Here is a 16674-nt window from a genome sequence, read left to right as displayed (position 1 = left end):
TTGTCCCTAGTGTGTGTGAAGGATACTGTTAGTGTGCGGGGATCGCTGGTCGGAGCTGACTCGGTGGGCCGAAGAGCCTGTTTACCGTGCTGTATCTCTAAACTAAACTTAAAAGAAAATCACTGCCTTTTATCTTTGGCGTACATTCAGTAAATATATTTGTTGAACCAGCAGTCTGTCTTGGAGTTTCAACCGAGTGGGTTAACATGTGATGAGCGTTTGTCGGCACTGGGCCAGCACTCGCTGGAGTTCAGAAGAATGAGGAGGGACCTCATTGAAACTTTACAGAACAGTGAAAGGCCTGGATAGAGTGGATGTGGAGAGGATGTTTCCACTAGTGGGAGAGTCCAGGACCAGAGGGCACAGCCTCAGAATTAAAGGACGTTCTTTTAGGAAGGAGATGAGGAGGAATTTCTTTAGTCAGAGGGTGGTGAATCTGTGGAATTCTTTGCCACAGACGGCTGTGGAGGCCAAGTCAGTGGATATATTTAAGGCAGGGATAGATAGATTCTTGATTAGTTCGGGTGTCAGGGGTTATGGGGAGAAGGCAGGAGAATGGGGTTAGGAGGGAGAGATAGATCAGCCATGATTGAATGGTGGAGTAGACTTGATGGGCCGAATGGCCTAAATTCTGCTCCTATCACTTATGACCTTATGTTTAAGGAAAAACTGCAGATGCTGGAAAAAAATCGAAGGTAGACAAAAAATGCTGGAGAAACTCAGCGGGTGAGGCAGCATTTATGGAGAGAAGGAAATAGGTGACGTTTCGGGTCGAGACTCTTCTTCAGACTGATGTGGGGGTGAGAAGGCGGGAAAAAGAAAGGAAGCGGGCAGAGAAAATAGGACTTGTGGGAGAACTGGGATGGGGAGGGGAATGGAGGGAGAAAGCAAGGGCTAAAAGTCAACATTCATACCAAAGATCCTACAGCGAGCAAGATGTTCCACTCGACGGAAAAGACGGTAGTACGGTCATGGGCAGATTCACGGGGTAATTTCGGCCCCATTTCCGTAACCGGCTTCCGTCTCCGCACCAAAGATCCTGTAGCGGAGCAAAGATACTAGTGCGGAGACGGAAGCCGGTTACGGAAACATCCTCGTAAAAATAAAAGTTATTTGTGAAAAATCTTCTCCTCATTTTCAGAATTATAATTTATTAACACAAACTGTTCCCCCGCAACGTTGATTACACTGCGGGTCGGGTCGGGTCGGGTCCGGTTACGGAAATGGATGAAAAAAAAGGCCCACGTTCCGCTCCGTTGCGTACTACACGTCAGCCCTTTGCATTTAGCAGGAGTGGTCTATCTTGCTCCGCTATAGGATCTTTGATTCATACCGCTGGGGTGTAAACTACCCAAGCGAAATATGAGGTGCTGCTCCTCCAATTTGCGCTGGGCCTCACTCTGGCCATGGAGGAGGCCCAGGACAGAAAGACGGCCTTATGTTGAGATGAAAGGACTCAGCTGGAGACCGGGGCTCGGGGATCTGGTCCCAGTCGCAGGGGGCGATCAGGCTTCAGTTGGGTCGTTCTAATTGGATGAAGATCCAGTCGAGCGCACAGCGGAAGACGCCCGGCTGGATCTCCCAGTAGGGGATGGGGTTCCCGTAGAGGCTGATCCTGCTGTAGGGCGTCTTGGTCGGGTCATCGTACTGTGGGCAGAAGTCACCGCTCTTGACGTGGGCCACGTGGTTGTCGTTGAGATAGAGAGCCTGCAGCGATGAAACAAGGCGGTGAAACTTGGAACGTTTATCCCGCGCGGACTAGAACATGGAAACATAGACAATAGGTGCAGGAGTAGGCCATTCGGCCCTTCGAGACTGCACCGCCATTCAATGTGATCATGGCTGATCATCCAACTCAGTATCCCATCCCTGCCTTCTCTCCATACCCCCTGATCCCTTTAGCCACAAGGGCCACATCTAACTCCCTCTTAAATATAGCCAATGAACTGTGGCCTCAACTACCTTCTGTGGCAGAGAATTCCACAGATTCACCACTCTCTGTGTGAAAAATGTTTTCCTCATCTCGGTCCTAAAAGATTTCCCCCTTATCCTTAAACTGTGACCCCTTGAAAAGTTGTTTTAAAAGATGACCCATTTGGAAAGTTGACCCCTTGGAAAGTGGTCCCTATAAATCAAAACAGGGGCGTAACACTGGGGAAATGTGTCGGAAGGGACTGCAGATGCTGGTTTACACTCAAAGCGCTGGAGTAACTCAGCGGGACAGGCAGCATCTCTGGAGAACATGGATAGGTGATGTTTTGGGTCAGGACCCTTCTTCAGACCCGAAAAGTTACCTATCCTTTTTCTCCAGAGATGTGTCGGAAAGTGTAAGAAACAGATGCTTCTTTTTAGACCCAAGATAGTTGTAGCTAGGTGAAGCTGGTCTTCAACATAGTTGAAGGAGGTCTTCAACATGACGTTTTTTCAAACTCTCCTAAACTCTTCCAAACTCACCAAATAGGTTGCCCAAGTGGGACAGCCCCTTTACACTACCCTACACACACCAGGGACAATTTACATTTACACCAAGCCAATTAACCTACAGACCCGCACGTCTTTGGAGTGTGGGAGGAAACTGAAGATCTCGGAGAAAACCCACGCGGGTCACGGGGAGAACGTGCAAACTACGTACAGACAGCGCCCGTAGTCGGGATCGAACCCGGGTCTCTGGCGCTGTGAGGCAGCAACTCTACCCCAGCGCCACCGTGCCGCACTAAGGTCGAAGGAAAGGAATATGGACTGTACGGGGCCAAATGTGTCGACTCCAAGATCTCACCATGATGTTCTTGTGCTGGGGCAGTCCGGGTGGAACGGCAACGAGCCTGTTGTTGTCCAGGTGGAGGTCCTGCAGGTTCGGCATGTGCCCGATGGTCACGTTGGCAAAGTGCCGGATCTTGTTGGAGCTGAGTCTCAACCTGCCGGGGGGGTTAACAGAGGCGGTGAGGATCGGTGAACACCCGTCATAGACCAGACCGACCGACCGGGACTCCAGGAACCGCAGACGCTGCAAACCCCAGCAAGAAACAAAGAGCTGGAGGAACTCAGCGGGTCAGACAGCAACTCTGGAGAGAAGGAATGGGTGACGTTTCGGGTCTGAAGAAGGGGCCTCGACCCGAAAGGTCACCCGTTCCTCCTCTCCAGAGATGCTGCCTGACCCGCTGAGTTACTCCGGCACTTTGTGTCTATCTTCAGTGTAAACCAGGGAATGACCAGGCGATGATTCAGACTGAAGTGGGACTCTTCCCCAGATCCTGAAGCAGGGTCCCGACCCAAAATGTCGCCTGGCCATTCCCTCCACGGATGCTGCCTGACCCGCTGAGTTCCTCCTGGACTTTGTGTTTTGTTGCTCAAGACAATCTGAACTTTCTTACCAGAGTTACTGTGCTTCAATTACAGACCTGGCTGAGCAAGCCTGGACTCTCATAGAGTCATAGAGTGATACAGCGTGGACACAGGCCCTTCGGCCCAACTTGCCCACACCGGCCAACATGTCCTAGCTACACTAGTCCCACCTGCCTGCGTCTGACCCACATCCCTCCAAACTTGTCCTATCCATGTACCTGTCTAAATGTTTCCTCAACATTGCGATAGTCCCAGCCTCAACTCCCTCCTCTGGCAGCTTGTTCCATACACCCACCACCCTCTGTGTGAAAAAAGTTACCCCTCAGATTCCTATTAAATCTTTTCCCCTTTCACCTTAAACCCATGTCCTCTGGTCCTCGATTCCCCTACTCTGGGCAAGAGACTCTGTGCGTCTACCCGATCTATTCCTCTCATGACCTCTGCAGGAGTGCAGGGATAGTCCATTCGGCCCTTCGAGCCAGCACCGCCATTCAATGTGATCACGACTGATCATCCCCAATCAGTACCCGGTTCCTGCCTTCTCCCCATATCCCCTGACTCCGCTATCTTTCAGAGCCCTATCTGACTACGAGCGAATCGCTATTCGGCAAGTTTGAACGAGGAGCCCCCTCATCCTTCTCAACTCCAGTGAGCACAGGCCCAGTTTAAGAGATGATTCTGGAGACTTTACCTGATCAAACTGTGGAGGTTTTTGAAATCATCCGCGTCCACTCTGAGAATTTTGTTGCGATCAAGATGTATCTCAGATATTGAACTTGGCAGATCTAGAAAACAACGTCAAACAGAACCAGAGAGATGTTTCATTTATGGGAACCATGATCAGGGCAATTAGAATCTGAAATATGGAAGAATATCATCATTGTTTCATTGATCTAGTTTAGTTAAGTTTAGAGATACAGCGCAGAAACAGGCCCTTCGGCCCATCGAGTCGGCACCGACCAGCGCTCCCCGCAACACTAACACTATCCTACACCCACTAGGGACAATTTACAATTATACCAAAGCCAATTAACCTACAAACCTGCACGTCTTTTGGATGGTGGATGGAAACCGGAGCACCCGGAGAAAACCCACGCAGGTCAGGGGGAGAAGGTGCAAACTCCACACAGACAGCACCTGAGGTCAGGATGGAACCCGGGTCTCTGGCGCAGGGAGGCAGCAACTCTACCGCTGCGCCACCGTGCCATTCTGTAGTATTGTTACAGTATTGCTGTAGTCCTGGGAATGATATATCCAACTCTGGATCTCAGGCCGGGTCAGCTCCCTGATTTAACCATTGTGACCAGACGGCACAGCCTCAGAATCAAAGGACGTTCCTTTAGAAAGAAAATAAGGAGGAATTTCTTTAGCCAGAGGGTGGTGAATCTGTGGAATTCTTCACCACAGACGGCAGTGGAGGCCAAGTCATTTGGATATTTTTAATGCAGAGAATAATAGGTTCTTGATCAGTACGGGTGAGAATGGGGTTGAGAGGGAGAGATAGATCAGCCATGATTGAATGGCGGATGAGACTCGATTGGCCGAATGGTCTAATTCTGCTCCTATGTCTTATGAAGTTATGAAGTCATTGGATCTGGATGTCATAGACTGAGAACAGAGAGATCGGTATTTCAGCCTCTCCGTGACTGTAGTTTTGAACAAACAAAGAAAAAGATGAAATCTGTCCTATTTCATGAGTCAAGAATGATAGATCAGCCATGACTGAATGGCGGAGTAGATGAGAATATAGACTTCCCGGCTGTTATCAGGCAACTGAACCATCCCACCACAACCAGAGAGCTGAACTACTATCTACCTCATTGGCGACCCTTGGACTATCCTCGATCGGACTTTATGCAGGAAGGAACTGCAGATGCTGGTCTAAATCGAAAATAGACACAAAATGCTGGAGTAACTCAGCAGGACAGGAGAGAAGGAATGGGTGACGTTTCTTCAGACTGAAGAAGGGTCTCGATCCGAAACGTCCCCCATTCCTTCTCTCCAGAGATGCTGCCTGTCCCGCTGAGTTACTCCAGCATTTTGTGTCTACCTTGACTGGAGTTTACCTTGCACTAGACGTTATTCCCTTATCCTGTATCTGTACACTGTAAATGGATCGATTGTGATCATGAATTGTGTTTCCGCTGACTGGATAGCACGCGACAAAAGCTTTTCACTGTACCTCAGTACACGTGACAATAAACTAAACTGAAACCACCCCAGCAACGGACTGTTCCAGCTGCTACGGTCAGGCAAACGCCTCCGTTGCCATGCGGTGAGAACGGAGAGGTTGAGAAGGAGTTTCTTCCCAGAGGCCATTCGCACTGTAAACTCCTATCTCTCCAGGGACTAACTCTACTGAACCATTCTACTGCTTTTTTTAAATTGCTGTTATTTTTTCCTTTTTCCTTCCACCCACAATATGTAATATGTGAATATGTGATTCTGTTCCATTCTGTTTGTAGTTTGTCTGTTTGTCTTTTTGCACAAAGTCCGCGAGCATTGCCACTTTTCATTTCACTGCACATCTCGTATGTGTATGTGACGAATAAACTTGACTTGAACGGACCCGCGAGTCGTTGAGCTGATCTCACCTTTTGGGATCTCAGTGAGTCCGGTCTCGGTGATGCGGAGGTAATACAGGGACTTCAGCCCTTCGAAGGCCCCTTTGGCTATCCCCTTGGGCAGCAGTGGGTTCCTACTCAACTCTGTGAGAGACGGACACATTCGTTAGCGCAGAAGATCCTCTCCGTTGCAAACTTTGCTCGCGGCATTCGCAAAGATTTGAAGAATTGAATTTTGTCTTGGTTGTATTTATGTTCCGTGCTATCGAATCTGTTTGTGTAGCACGCAGAAGAAAGCTTTTCACTCTACCTCGCTACATGTGCCAATTGGGTTAATCTATGACGAGTGTTTGACGGACCTGGGCCTGTACTAGCTGGAGTTTAGTAGAATGAGAGGGGACCTCATTGAAACTGATTGTGGATGATCAGCCATGATCATATTCAGTGGCGGTGCAGGCTCGAAGGGCTGAATGGCCTACTCCTGCACCTATTTTCCATGTTTCTATGTTTCTATCTATCTAGAGCTAGATAGGGCTCTTGAAGATAGCGGAGTCAGGGGATATGGGGAGATATCTTCACCCTGAGATATCTGCCCTCTTCACCTACGACTGCACACCTGTACATGGTACTAACACCATCATCAAGTATGCAGATGATACAACGGTGATTGGCCTCATCAGCAACAACGATGAGTCGGCCTATAGGGAGGAGGTCCAGCTCCTAGCAGCATGGTGCGCTGACAACAACCTGGCCCTTAACTCCAAGAAGACCAAGTAGCTCATTGTAGACTTCAGAAAGACTAGGGGCGGCACGCACACCCCCATCCACATTAATGGGACGGAGGTGGAACGTGTTTCCAGCTTCAGGTTCCTGGGGGTCAACATCTCCGATGACCTCTCTTGGTCCCACAATACCTCAACTCTGGTCAAGAAGGCTCACCAGCGTCTCTTCTTCCTGATGAGACTGAAGAAGGTCCATCTGTCTCCTCAGATTCTGGAGAACTTCTACAGCTGCACCATCCAGAGCATCCTTACCAACTGTATCACAGTATGGTATGGCAACTGCTCTGTCTCCGACCGGAAAGCACTGCAGAGGGTGGTCAAAACTGCCCAACGCATCACCGGTTCCTCACTCCCCTCCATTGAGTCTGTCCAAAGCAAGCGTTGTCTGCGAAGGGCGCTCAGCATCGCCAAGGACTGCTCTCACCCCAACCACAGACTGTTTACCCTCCTACCATCCGGGAGGCGCTACAGGTCTCTCCGTTGCCGAACCAGCAGGTCCAGGAACAGCTTCTTCCCTGCGGCTGTCACTCTACTCAACAATGTACCTCGGTGACTGCCAATCACCCCCCCCCCCCCCCGGACTCTCCTCCCACAGGAAAAACACTATGTCTGTATATATGTAAATAGATTTATTTATTGAAACCATATTCTATGTCGCTCTCCAGGGAGATGCTAACTGCATTTCATTGTCTCTGTACTGTACACTGACAATGACAATAAAAGTTGAATCTGAATCTGAATCTGAATCTGAAGGCAGGAACGGGATTTAGAAGGATGAGAGGGGATCTCACTGAAACATATAAGATTGTTAAGGGTTTGGTCACACTAGAGGCAGGAAACATGTTCCCGATGTCGGGGGAGTCCAGAACCAGGGGCCACACAGTTTAAGAATAAGGGGTAAGCCATTTAGAACGGAGACGAGAAAACACTTTTTCTCACAGAGAGTTGTGAGTCTGTGGAATTCTCTGCCTCAGAGGGCGGTGGAGGCAGGTTCTCTGGAAGCTTTCAAGAGAGAGCTAGATAGGGCTCTTAAAAATAGCGGAGTCAGGGGATATGGGGAGAAGGCAGGAACGGGGCACTGATTGGGGATGATCAGCCATGATCACATTGAATATAACCATATAACCATATAACAATTACAGCACGGAAAACAGGCCATCTCGGCCCTTCTAGTCCGTGCCGAACACTTACTCTCACCTAGTCCCATCTACCTGCACTCGGACCATAACCCTCCATTCCTTTCCCGTCCATTTACCTATCCAATTTATTTTTAAATGATAATATCAAACCTGCCTCCACCACTTCCACTGGAAGCTCATTCCACACAGCTACCACTCTCTGAGTAAAGAAGTTCCCCCTCATGTTACCCCTAAACTTCTGACCCTTACTTCTCAAGTCATGTCCTCCTGTTTGAATGGCGGTGCTGGCTCGAAGGGCCGAATGGCCTACTCTGTCTGTCAAATAATTGATTTCAAAATACTACGGTTGAAATGTTTTTTTTTTACTATAATATGTAACTACATTTTATAATATGTCTACTTCTAATAAATAAATAAAAAAAATAAATAAAAAAATATTACTGTTGGTTTACAAAGCATTGAATGGTTTAGGGCTAAAATACATTTCTGATCTCCTGCTTAGCTACGAGCCGCCCAGACCTGTCAGATCGTCTGGGCCAGGTCTGCTCTGTGTCCCCAGAGTCAGAACTAAACATGGAGAGGCAGCATTTAGTTTTTATGCACCACATATCTGGAACAAACTCCCAGAAAACTGCAGGTCTGCTGCAACTCTCAGCACTTTTAAATCTAGACTGAAGACTTTTCTGTTTGCCGCTGCCTTTCAGTAAACAATACAATTTATTAATTACCTATACTGCCCTGTAACTTCTATTCCTGGTTTTATTCTATTTTAAATATTTTATTTGATTGCTTTTAATTTTGTGATGATTTTATCAGAATAATCTAATCATCGTTTTACATCTAAATGTCATTTTATATGTGTTTCTTTCCAATGCTTTTAATGTTTTATGTAAAGCACTTTGAATTACCTTGTTGAGGATAAATGGGGATCCTGTGGATAGGGTGAACTGTTTTAAATATCTGGGAGTCCACATCTCCGAGGATGACATGGGCATCACACACCTCAGCACTCGTGAGTAAGGCAAGGCAGCGCCTTTACCACCTCAGGCAATTGAGGAAATTCAGAGTGTCTCCGTGGATCCTCCAGTGCTTCTACGCAGCGGCGGTGGAAAGCATCTTGTCCGGGAACATTACCATCTGGTTTGGGAATTGCTCTGCCAAGGACAAGAAGGCTCTGCAGAGAGTAGTGCGTTCGCCCGAACGCACTATGGGAACTTCACTCCTCCCCCCCTGCAGGAACTATACATCAGGAGGTGCAACTCCAGAACCAACAATATCATGAGAGACCCCCTTCCACCCCTGCAACGGACTGTTCCAGCTGCTACGGTCAGGCAAACGCCTCCGTTGCCATGCGGTGAGAACGGAGAGGTTGAGAAGGAGTTTCTTCCCAGAGGCCAATCGGACTGTAAACGCCTATCTCACCAGGGACTAACTTTACTGAACGTTTTTCCTTCCATTATTTATTATGTAAAAGAATATGTGTGTTATGATTGTGTTTATAGTTTGTTTGGTTGTTTGTTTGTTTGTCTTTTGCACAAAAGTCCGCGAGCATCGCCACTTTCATTTCACTGCACATCTCGTATGTGTATGTGACAAATAAACTTGCCTTGCCTTGACTTGACTTGTTGAAAGGTGCTATATAAATAAACTTGCCTTGCCTTGCCTTGCCTTACTCCTCTACCTATTGTCCATGTATGTTTCTACGTTCCTTACCAAGTGCAAACATGTTGGACATCTTGTCAAACGGCTTCTTCTTCACAAATTTGATTTTGTTGTCACAGAGGTGAAGTTCCACGAGGGTGTTGGGCATGTTGTCCGGGACGTGGCTGATCAGGTTCTTGGACAGGTACAGACGCCGGAGGGTGTGGAGAGGGGCCAGGGCTCTGGAGTGGACCTTCCGCAGCCTGTTGTTCACCAGAATCAAAATCTAAATCCAATTGGAAACACAACAGAATCAAATGAGGATTCAGAACCAGATCTGGACTTTGTGACTTTGTGCAGGAAGGGACGGCAGATGCAGGTTTAAACCTATGATGCACACACAAAATGCTGGAGTAACTCAGCGGGACAGGCAGCATCTATGGAGAGAAGGAATAGGTGACGTTTCGTCCCGGTGTGGAAACAGGCCCTTCGGCACGACTTGCCCATATCGGCCAACATGTCCCAGCTACGCTAGTCCCACCTGCCCGCGTTTGGTCCACATCCCTCCAAAAATCCCTCTCATCCAAGAGCCATCTCGAAGAGGTGATGCTGTCAAATAACTAGACAGAAGAAGGGCCTCAACCCGAAACGTCGCCCATTCCTTCTCTCCAGAGATGCTGCCTGTCCCGCTGAGTTACTCCAGCTTTTTGTGTCTATCTTCAATTTTTAAGAAAGAACTGCAGATGCTGGAAAAATCGATGGTGGACAAAAATGCTGGAGAAACTCAGCGGGTGAGGCAGCATCTATGGAGCGAAGGAATAGGTGACGTTTCGGGTCGAGACCCGGAAGGGTCTCGACCCGAAACGTCACCTATTCCTTCGCTCCATAGATGCTGCCTCACCCTTAAGGGTCTCGACCCGAAACGTCACCTATTCCTTCGCTCCATAGATGCTGCCTCACCCGGAAGGGTCTCGACCCGAAACGTCACCTATTCCTTCGCTCCATAGATGCTGCCTCACCCTTAAGGGTCCCGACCCGAAACGTCCTTCACTCCATAGATGCTGCCTCACCCGCTGAGTTTCTCCAGCATTTTTGTCTACTTAGGAAAGAACTGCAGATGCTGGTTTAAATCGAAGATAGACACAGAATGCTGGAGTAACTCAGCGGGACAGGCAGCGTCTCTGGAGAGGAGGAATGGGTGACGTTTCGGGTCGAGACCCTTCTTCAGATTCTGAAGAGATGCTGCCTATCCCGCTGAGATGATCAGCCATGATCACAATAAATGGCGGTGCAGGCTCGAAGGGCTGAATGGACTCCTCCCGCACCTATTTTCCATTTTTCTCTGTTTCTATGAGTTACTCCAGCTTTTTGTGCCTGTACATTTATCTGTCCATGTTGCTTTCATCGGCGCCTTGATCCAACCTCAGTCAAGTTACTCACCCGGAGATTCTGCAGGTTTCTGAAGTCTCTCTCCGTCAGTTCCCTTATCTTGTTATTCTGGAGATCCAGGACGGCAGTGTCGGATGGAATGTACGGAGGAACCTTGATGAGTCCTAAAGCCAGTCACAGTGTGAGTTCAACACCGCCATTCCTTGTTTCATCATCATAATCATACGCTATTAACCAAGTATGTTTTGCAACATACGAGGAATTTCATTTTCCATGCAGTCGTAGCAATAAAAAGCAACGGAATACACAAAATACATTTTAACATAAACATCCACCACAGTGACCCCTCCACATTCCACACTGTGCAGTTGTACAGGGTCTTGGTGAGACCACACCTGGAGTATTGCGTACAGTTTTGGTCTCCTAATCTGAGGAAGGACATTCTTGCCATAGAGGGAGTACAGAGAAGGTTCACCAGACTGATTCCTGGGATGTCAGGACTTTCATATGAAGAAAGACTGGAGAGACTCGGCTTTGTACTCGCTAGAATTTAGAAGATTGAGGGGGGATCTTATAGAAACGTACAAAATTCTTAAGGGGTTGGACAGGCTAGATGCAGGAAGATTGTTCCCGATGTTGGGGAAGTCCAGAACAAGGGGTCACAGTTTAAGGATAAGGGGGAAATCATTTAGGTGAGGGAAAAAAATTTCACACAGAGAGTGGTGAATCAGTGGAATTCTCTGCCACAGAAGGTAGTTGAGGCCACAGTTCATTGGCTATATTTAAGAGGGAGTTAGATGTGGCCCTTGTGGCTAAAGGGATCAGGGGGTATGGAGAGAAGGCAGGTACAGGATACTGAGTTGGATGATCAGCCATGATCATATTGAATGGCGGTGCAGGCTCGAAGGGCCGAATGGCCTACTCATGCACCTAATGTCTATGTCTATGTCGAACATAAACATCCACCACAGTTACCCCTCCACATTCCTCACTGGGATGGAAGGCGGAAAAAATTAAACCTCTTCCCTTCTTTGTTCTCCCGCGGTCACTGGCCTCGAGCGCTCCGTTGATGGGACGATCTTGGCTCCCGTAGCCGGCGGAGTTTGGACCCTCGGGTTGGGGCGATCAACTCCTGCATCTGGGGGGAATCTCAGCTCCCCCGCGCCGGGCGATCGGACCCCGCGTCGGGGCTGGTCGATCCCCCTGGGTGGTTTGGAGCTTCCCGACATCGGTCTCTACCCGAGACTGCGAGCTCCTCGATGGGGAAGTCCGCAGGTTGGAGCGCCGATCCCAGGCAAGGGATGGTAAGTCCACGCCCCGCGGTGGGGCGCAAAGTCAGTCTCGAGCGAGGCCTCCAGCTCCATGATGTTAGGCCGCGGAACGACCGGAGATACGATCCGGAAAACAGTCGCATCTCCGGCAAGGCAAGAGATTGAAATAAAGTTTCCCCCTCCCCCCCCTCCGATCAAGATAGACACAAAATGCTGGGGTAACTCAGCGGGTCAGGCAGCATCTCTGGAGACTAGGAATAGGTGACGTTTCAGGTCGGTACCTTAGGGGAACAGGAAGGCAGATTATTATCTAAATGGAGTCAAGTTGGGAAAAGGGGAAGTACAACGGGATCTGGGGGTCCTTGTTCATCAGTCACTGAAAGTAAGCATGCAGGTACAGCAGGCAGTGAAGAAAGCGAATGGCATGTTGGCCTTCATAACAAGAGGAGTTGAGTATAGCAGCAAAGAGGTCCTTCTGCAGTTGTACACGGCCCTAGTGAGACCACACCTGGAGTATTGTGTGTAGTTTTGGCCTCCCAATTTGAGCAAGGACATTCTTGCTATTGAGGGAGTGCAGCGTAGGTTTACCAGGTTAATTCCCGGGATGGCGGGACTGTCATATGCTGAGAGAATGGAGCAGCTGGGCTTGTATACTCTGGAATTTAGAAGGATGAGAGGATGATCTCATTGAAACATATAAGGTTATTAAGGGTTTGGACACGCTAGAGGCAGGAAACATGTTCCCGATGTTGGGGGAGTCCAGAACCAGGGGCCACAGTTTAAGAACATATTGAATGGCGGTGCAGGTTCGAAGGGCCGAATGGCCTACTCCTGCACCTAATTTCTAATTTCTAATAAGGGGCAAGCCATTTAGAACGGAGACGAGGAAACACTTTTTCACACAGAGAGTGGTGAGTCTGTGGAATTCTCTGCCTCAGAGGGCGGTGGAGGCCGGTTCTCTGGATGCTTTCAAGAGATAGACACAAAATGCTGGGGTAACTGAACAGGTCAGGCAGCATCTCTGGAGACTAGGAATAGGTGACGTTTCTATCTATCTAGAGCTGGATAGGGCTCTAAAAGATAGCGGAGTCAGGGGATATGGGGAGAAGGCAGGAACGGGGTACTGATTGGGGTTGATCAGCCGTGATCACATTGAATGGCGGTGCTGGCTCGAGGGGCCGAATGGCCTACTCCTGCACCTGTTGCCCATTGACTATTGTCTAACGAAGGTTGTCATTGTACCTCGGTACAGGGGACAATAAAGTAAACTGACCTAGTCTAAACTAAACCAAACAGCGCTGAGCAGAATCGGCTGTCGTCCTTACCGAGATTGGAGCACTGCACCACGGTGACGTGACATCGGCAGCGGGGAGGGCAGGCGTAGCGGGGAGCGGGCGTCCGATCCGGGACCGAGCCGGCTCCCGAGCCGAGACCCTCTTGGCTGGGGTCGGAGCGGCTGGAGAGCCTGCGGGGCTTGGCCATCCCGTGGCAGAGCAGGAAGGCCAGCAGGCAGGGGACGAAGGCCCGAACACCAACCTCCATGATGGCTGCAAGAAAAGTAGTCATTGTCAGGTCATAGGTTGATGAGAAATCCTGCACTGAGATCATAGACACATAGAAACATAGGCGCAGGAGGAGGCCATTCGGCGAAGGACATTTCAGGTCGGGACCCTTAAGGGTGAGGCAGCATCTATGGAGCGAAGGAATAGGTGACGTTTCGGGTCGAGACCCGGAAGGGTCTCGACCCGAAACGTCGCCTATTCCTTCGCTCCATAGATGCTGCCTCACCCTTAAGGGTCTCGACCCGAAACGTCACCTATTCCTTCGCTCCATAGATGCTGCCTCACCCTTAAGGGTCTCGACCCGAAACGTCACCTATTCCTTCGCTCCATAGATGCTGCCTCACCCTTAAGGGTCCCGACCCGAAACGTCCTTCGCTCCATAGATGCTGCCTCACCCGCTGAGTTGAGAAACATAGAAAATAGGTGCAGGAGGAGGCCATTCGGCCCATCGAGCCAGCACCGCCATTCATTGTGATCATGGCTGATCGTCCCCTATCAATAACCCGTGCCTGCCTTCTCCCCCATATCCCTTGACACCACTAGCCCCCTAGAGCTCTATCTAACTCTCTCTTAAATCCATCCAGTGACTTGGCCTCCACTGCCCTCTGTGGCAGGGAATTCCACAAATCCACAACTCTCTGGGTGAAAAAGTTTTTTCTCACCTCAGTCTTTTAAATGACCTCCCCTTTGTTCTAAGACTGTGTGTGGCCCCTGGTTCTGGACTCGCCCAACATTGGGAACATTTTTACTGCATCTAGCTTGACCAGTCCTTTTATAATTTTATATGTTTCTATAAGAAAACCCCTCATCCTTCTAAATCAAATCAAACTTAAATCGGATCGAATTAAACTTGATCCTCATGGTCATACTCCACAGGAGCAGAATTAGGCCATTCGGCCCATCAAGATGTTACTGATGGTACACAAAATTGCTGGAGGAACTCAGCGGGTGCAGCAGCATCTATGGCGATGTTGGGGGAGTCCAGAACCAGGGCCACACACACAGTTTAAGAATAAGGGGTAAGCCATTTAGAACGGAGACGAGGAAACACTTTTTCACACAGAGAGTGGTGAGTCTGTGGAATTCTCTGCCTCAGTGGGCGGTGGAGGCCGGTTCTCTGGATGCTTTCAAGAGAGAGCTAGATAGGGCTCTTAAAGATAGCGGAGTCTGTGGATATGGGGAGAAGGCAGGAACGGGGAACTGATTGGGGATGATCAGCCATGATCACATTGAATGGCGGTGCTGGCTCGAAGGGCCGAATGGCCTACTCCTGCACCTGTTGTCTATAAGTCCACTCCGCCATTCAATCATGGCTGATCTATCTCTCCCTCCTAAACCCATTCTCATGCCTTCTCCACATAACCCCTGACACCCGTACTGATCATCCCATCACCGCGGAGAGACGGGGGGGCACAGTACAATGTGGGAGACACACCGTGGGTCGGGCAGCATCTGTGGGGGCGCAACAGATGTTGAGAACCGAGACCACGTGGGTTTTCTCCAGGGGCTCCGGTTTCCTCCCACACTCCAAAGATATACAGGTTTGCGGGTTAATTGGCTTTGGTATGGTTGTGGGTTGTCCCGAGTGTGTGTAAAACATGTCTTATCTGCCTGCACATAATCCACATTCCCTCCTGAAATTATAAGAGGCAGGGGATAGTCAGACGTGGTAGATAGTCAGAACCTTCTCACTCTGAATGACTAGACTGTGAATTTTGTCCTTGAAATGCATTTTCACAGGAGCATGGAGCATACAGGCCAGCACGGTGGCGCAGCGGTAGAGTTGCTGCCTCACAGCGCCAGAGACCCGGGTTCCATCCCGACCATGGGTGCTGTCTGTGCGTAGTTTGCACGTTCTCCCCGTGACCTGCGTGGGTTTTCCCCGGGTGCTCCGGTTTCATCCCACATCCCAAAGACGTGCGGGTTTGTAGGTTAATCGGCCCCTCTGTAAATTGCCCCCTAGTGTGCAGGGAGCGGATGGGAAAGTGGGATAGCATAGAACTAGTGTGAACGGGTGATCGACTCGGTCGGCACGGACCCGGTGGGCCGAAGGGCCTGTTTCCATGCTGTATATTTTAATTTTTCATACAATTTTTGTGAGGATATCGCTAGGACTTGTTGCCCGACCCGCTGAGCTCCTCCAGGAGCGGAACACAAAGTGCTGGAGAAACTAGTGTGGGAAGGTGATCACAAATTTACAAGTTACAGGAATAGAATTAGGCCATTCGGCCCATCTAGTCCACTGGCTGATCTCTGCCTCCTAACCCCATTTTCCTGTCTTCTCCCCATAACCCTTGGCACCCGTTCTAATCAAGAATTTGTCTATCTCTGCCTTAAAAATATCCACTGACTTGGCCTCCACAGCCCTCTGTGGCAATGAATTCCACAGATTCACCACCCTCTGACTAAAGAAGTTCCTCCTCACCTCCTTTCTAAAAGAGCGCCCTTTAATTCCGAGGCTGTGACCTCTGGTCCTAGACTCTCCCACCAGTGGAAACATCCTCTCCATGTCCACTCTATCCAAGCCTTTCATTATTTGGAGATGACGTTTCAGATGGGCTCGGAAGAAGGGTCGCGCCCTGAAACGTCACCTCTCCATTCCCTCCACAGACGCTGCCTGACCCGCTGAGTTCCTCCAGCGCTTTGTGCTTTTCCTCCAGATTCCAGCATCTGCAGTTCCTTGTGTCTCTGGGAAGTTCTTGCATCTCAGGGTAACTGAGATTTTCAGGGTTTTTAGGATTCTGAGGCGTCATGTCCTGCACAGGCAGTGTGGGCCGAAGGGCCTGTTTCTGTACTGTTCTATGTTCTAGGAAGAGTAATGCAGTTTCCATGAAGAGTCTTCCCTCTGGTGGTCGTGTGGGTAATTACACCACAGCAAGATGTTTCAATGGATCAATGGTGTTTTTAGATCTTGTGTTAGGAGCAGAATTAGGCCATTCGGCCCATCAAGTCTACTCCGCCATTCAATCATGGCTGATCTATCT

General features: G+C 49.4%; 1 protein-coding gene across 1 annotated transcript in view; it reads right to left on the bottom strand.

The window, feature by feature from the left end:
* Window positions 1–1321: 1321 nt before the first annotated feature.
* LOC116987044 (decorin-like) overlaps window positions 1322–16674 on the bottom strand; it is a 31470-nt gene continuing 16117 nt past the window's right edge. Inside the window, exons 2-8 of the mRNA XM_033042938.1 lie at window positions 13454–13675; window positions 10909–11021; window positions 9541–9754; window positions 5937–6050; window positions 4034–4127; window positions 2777–2915; window positions 1322–1707 (exon numbers count right to left, since the gene is read on the bottom strand). Coding sequence (XP_032898829.1) covers window positions 1513–1707; window positions 2777–2915; window positions 4034–4127; window positions 5937–6050; window positions 9541–9754; window positions 10909–11021; window positions 13454–13670 — 1086 coding nt within the window. The 5' untranslated portion in view covers window positions 13671–13675 and the 3' untranslated portion in view covers window positions 1322–1512. The remainder of the gene's footprint in view (window positions 1708–2776; window positions 2916–4033; window positions 4128–5936; window positions 6051–9540; window positions 9755–10908; window positions 11022–13453; window positions 13676–16674) is intronic.

Source organism: Amblyraja radiata, chromosome 24, assembly GCF_010909765.2.
Source record: "Amblyraja radiata isolate CabotCenter1 chromosome 24, sAmbRad1.1.pri, whole genome shotgun sequence".
Lineage (NCBI taxonomy): Eukaryota > Metazoa > Chordata > Chondrichthyes > Rajiformes > Rajidae > Amblyraja > Amblyraja radiata.
Note: the sequence above shows the minus strand (reverse complement) of the source record. Positions and strands in the feature narration are given on the sequence as shown.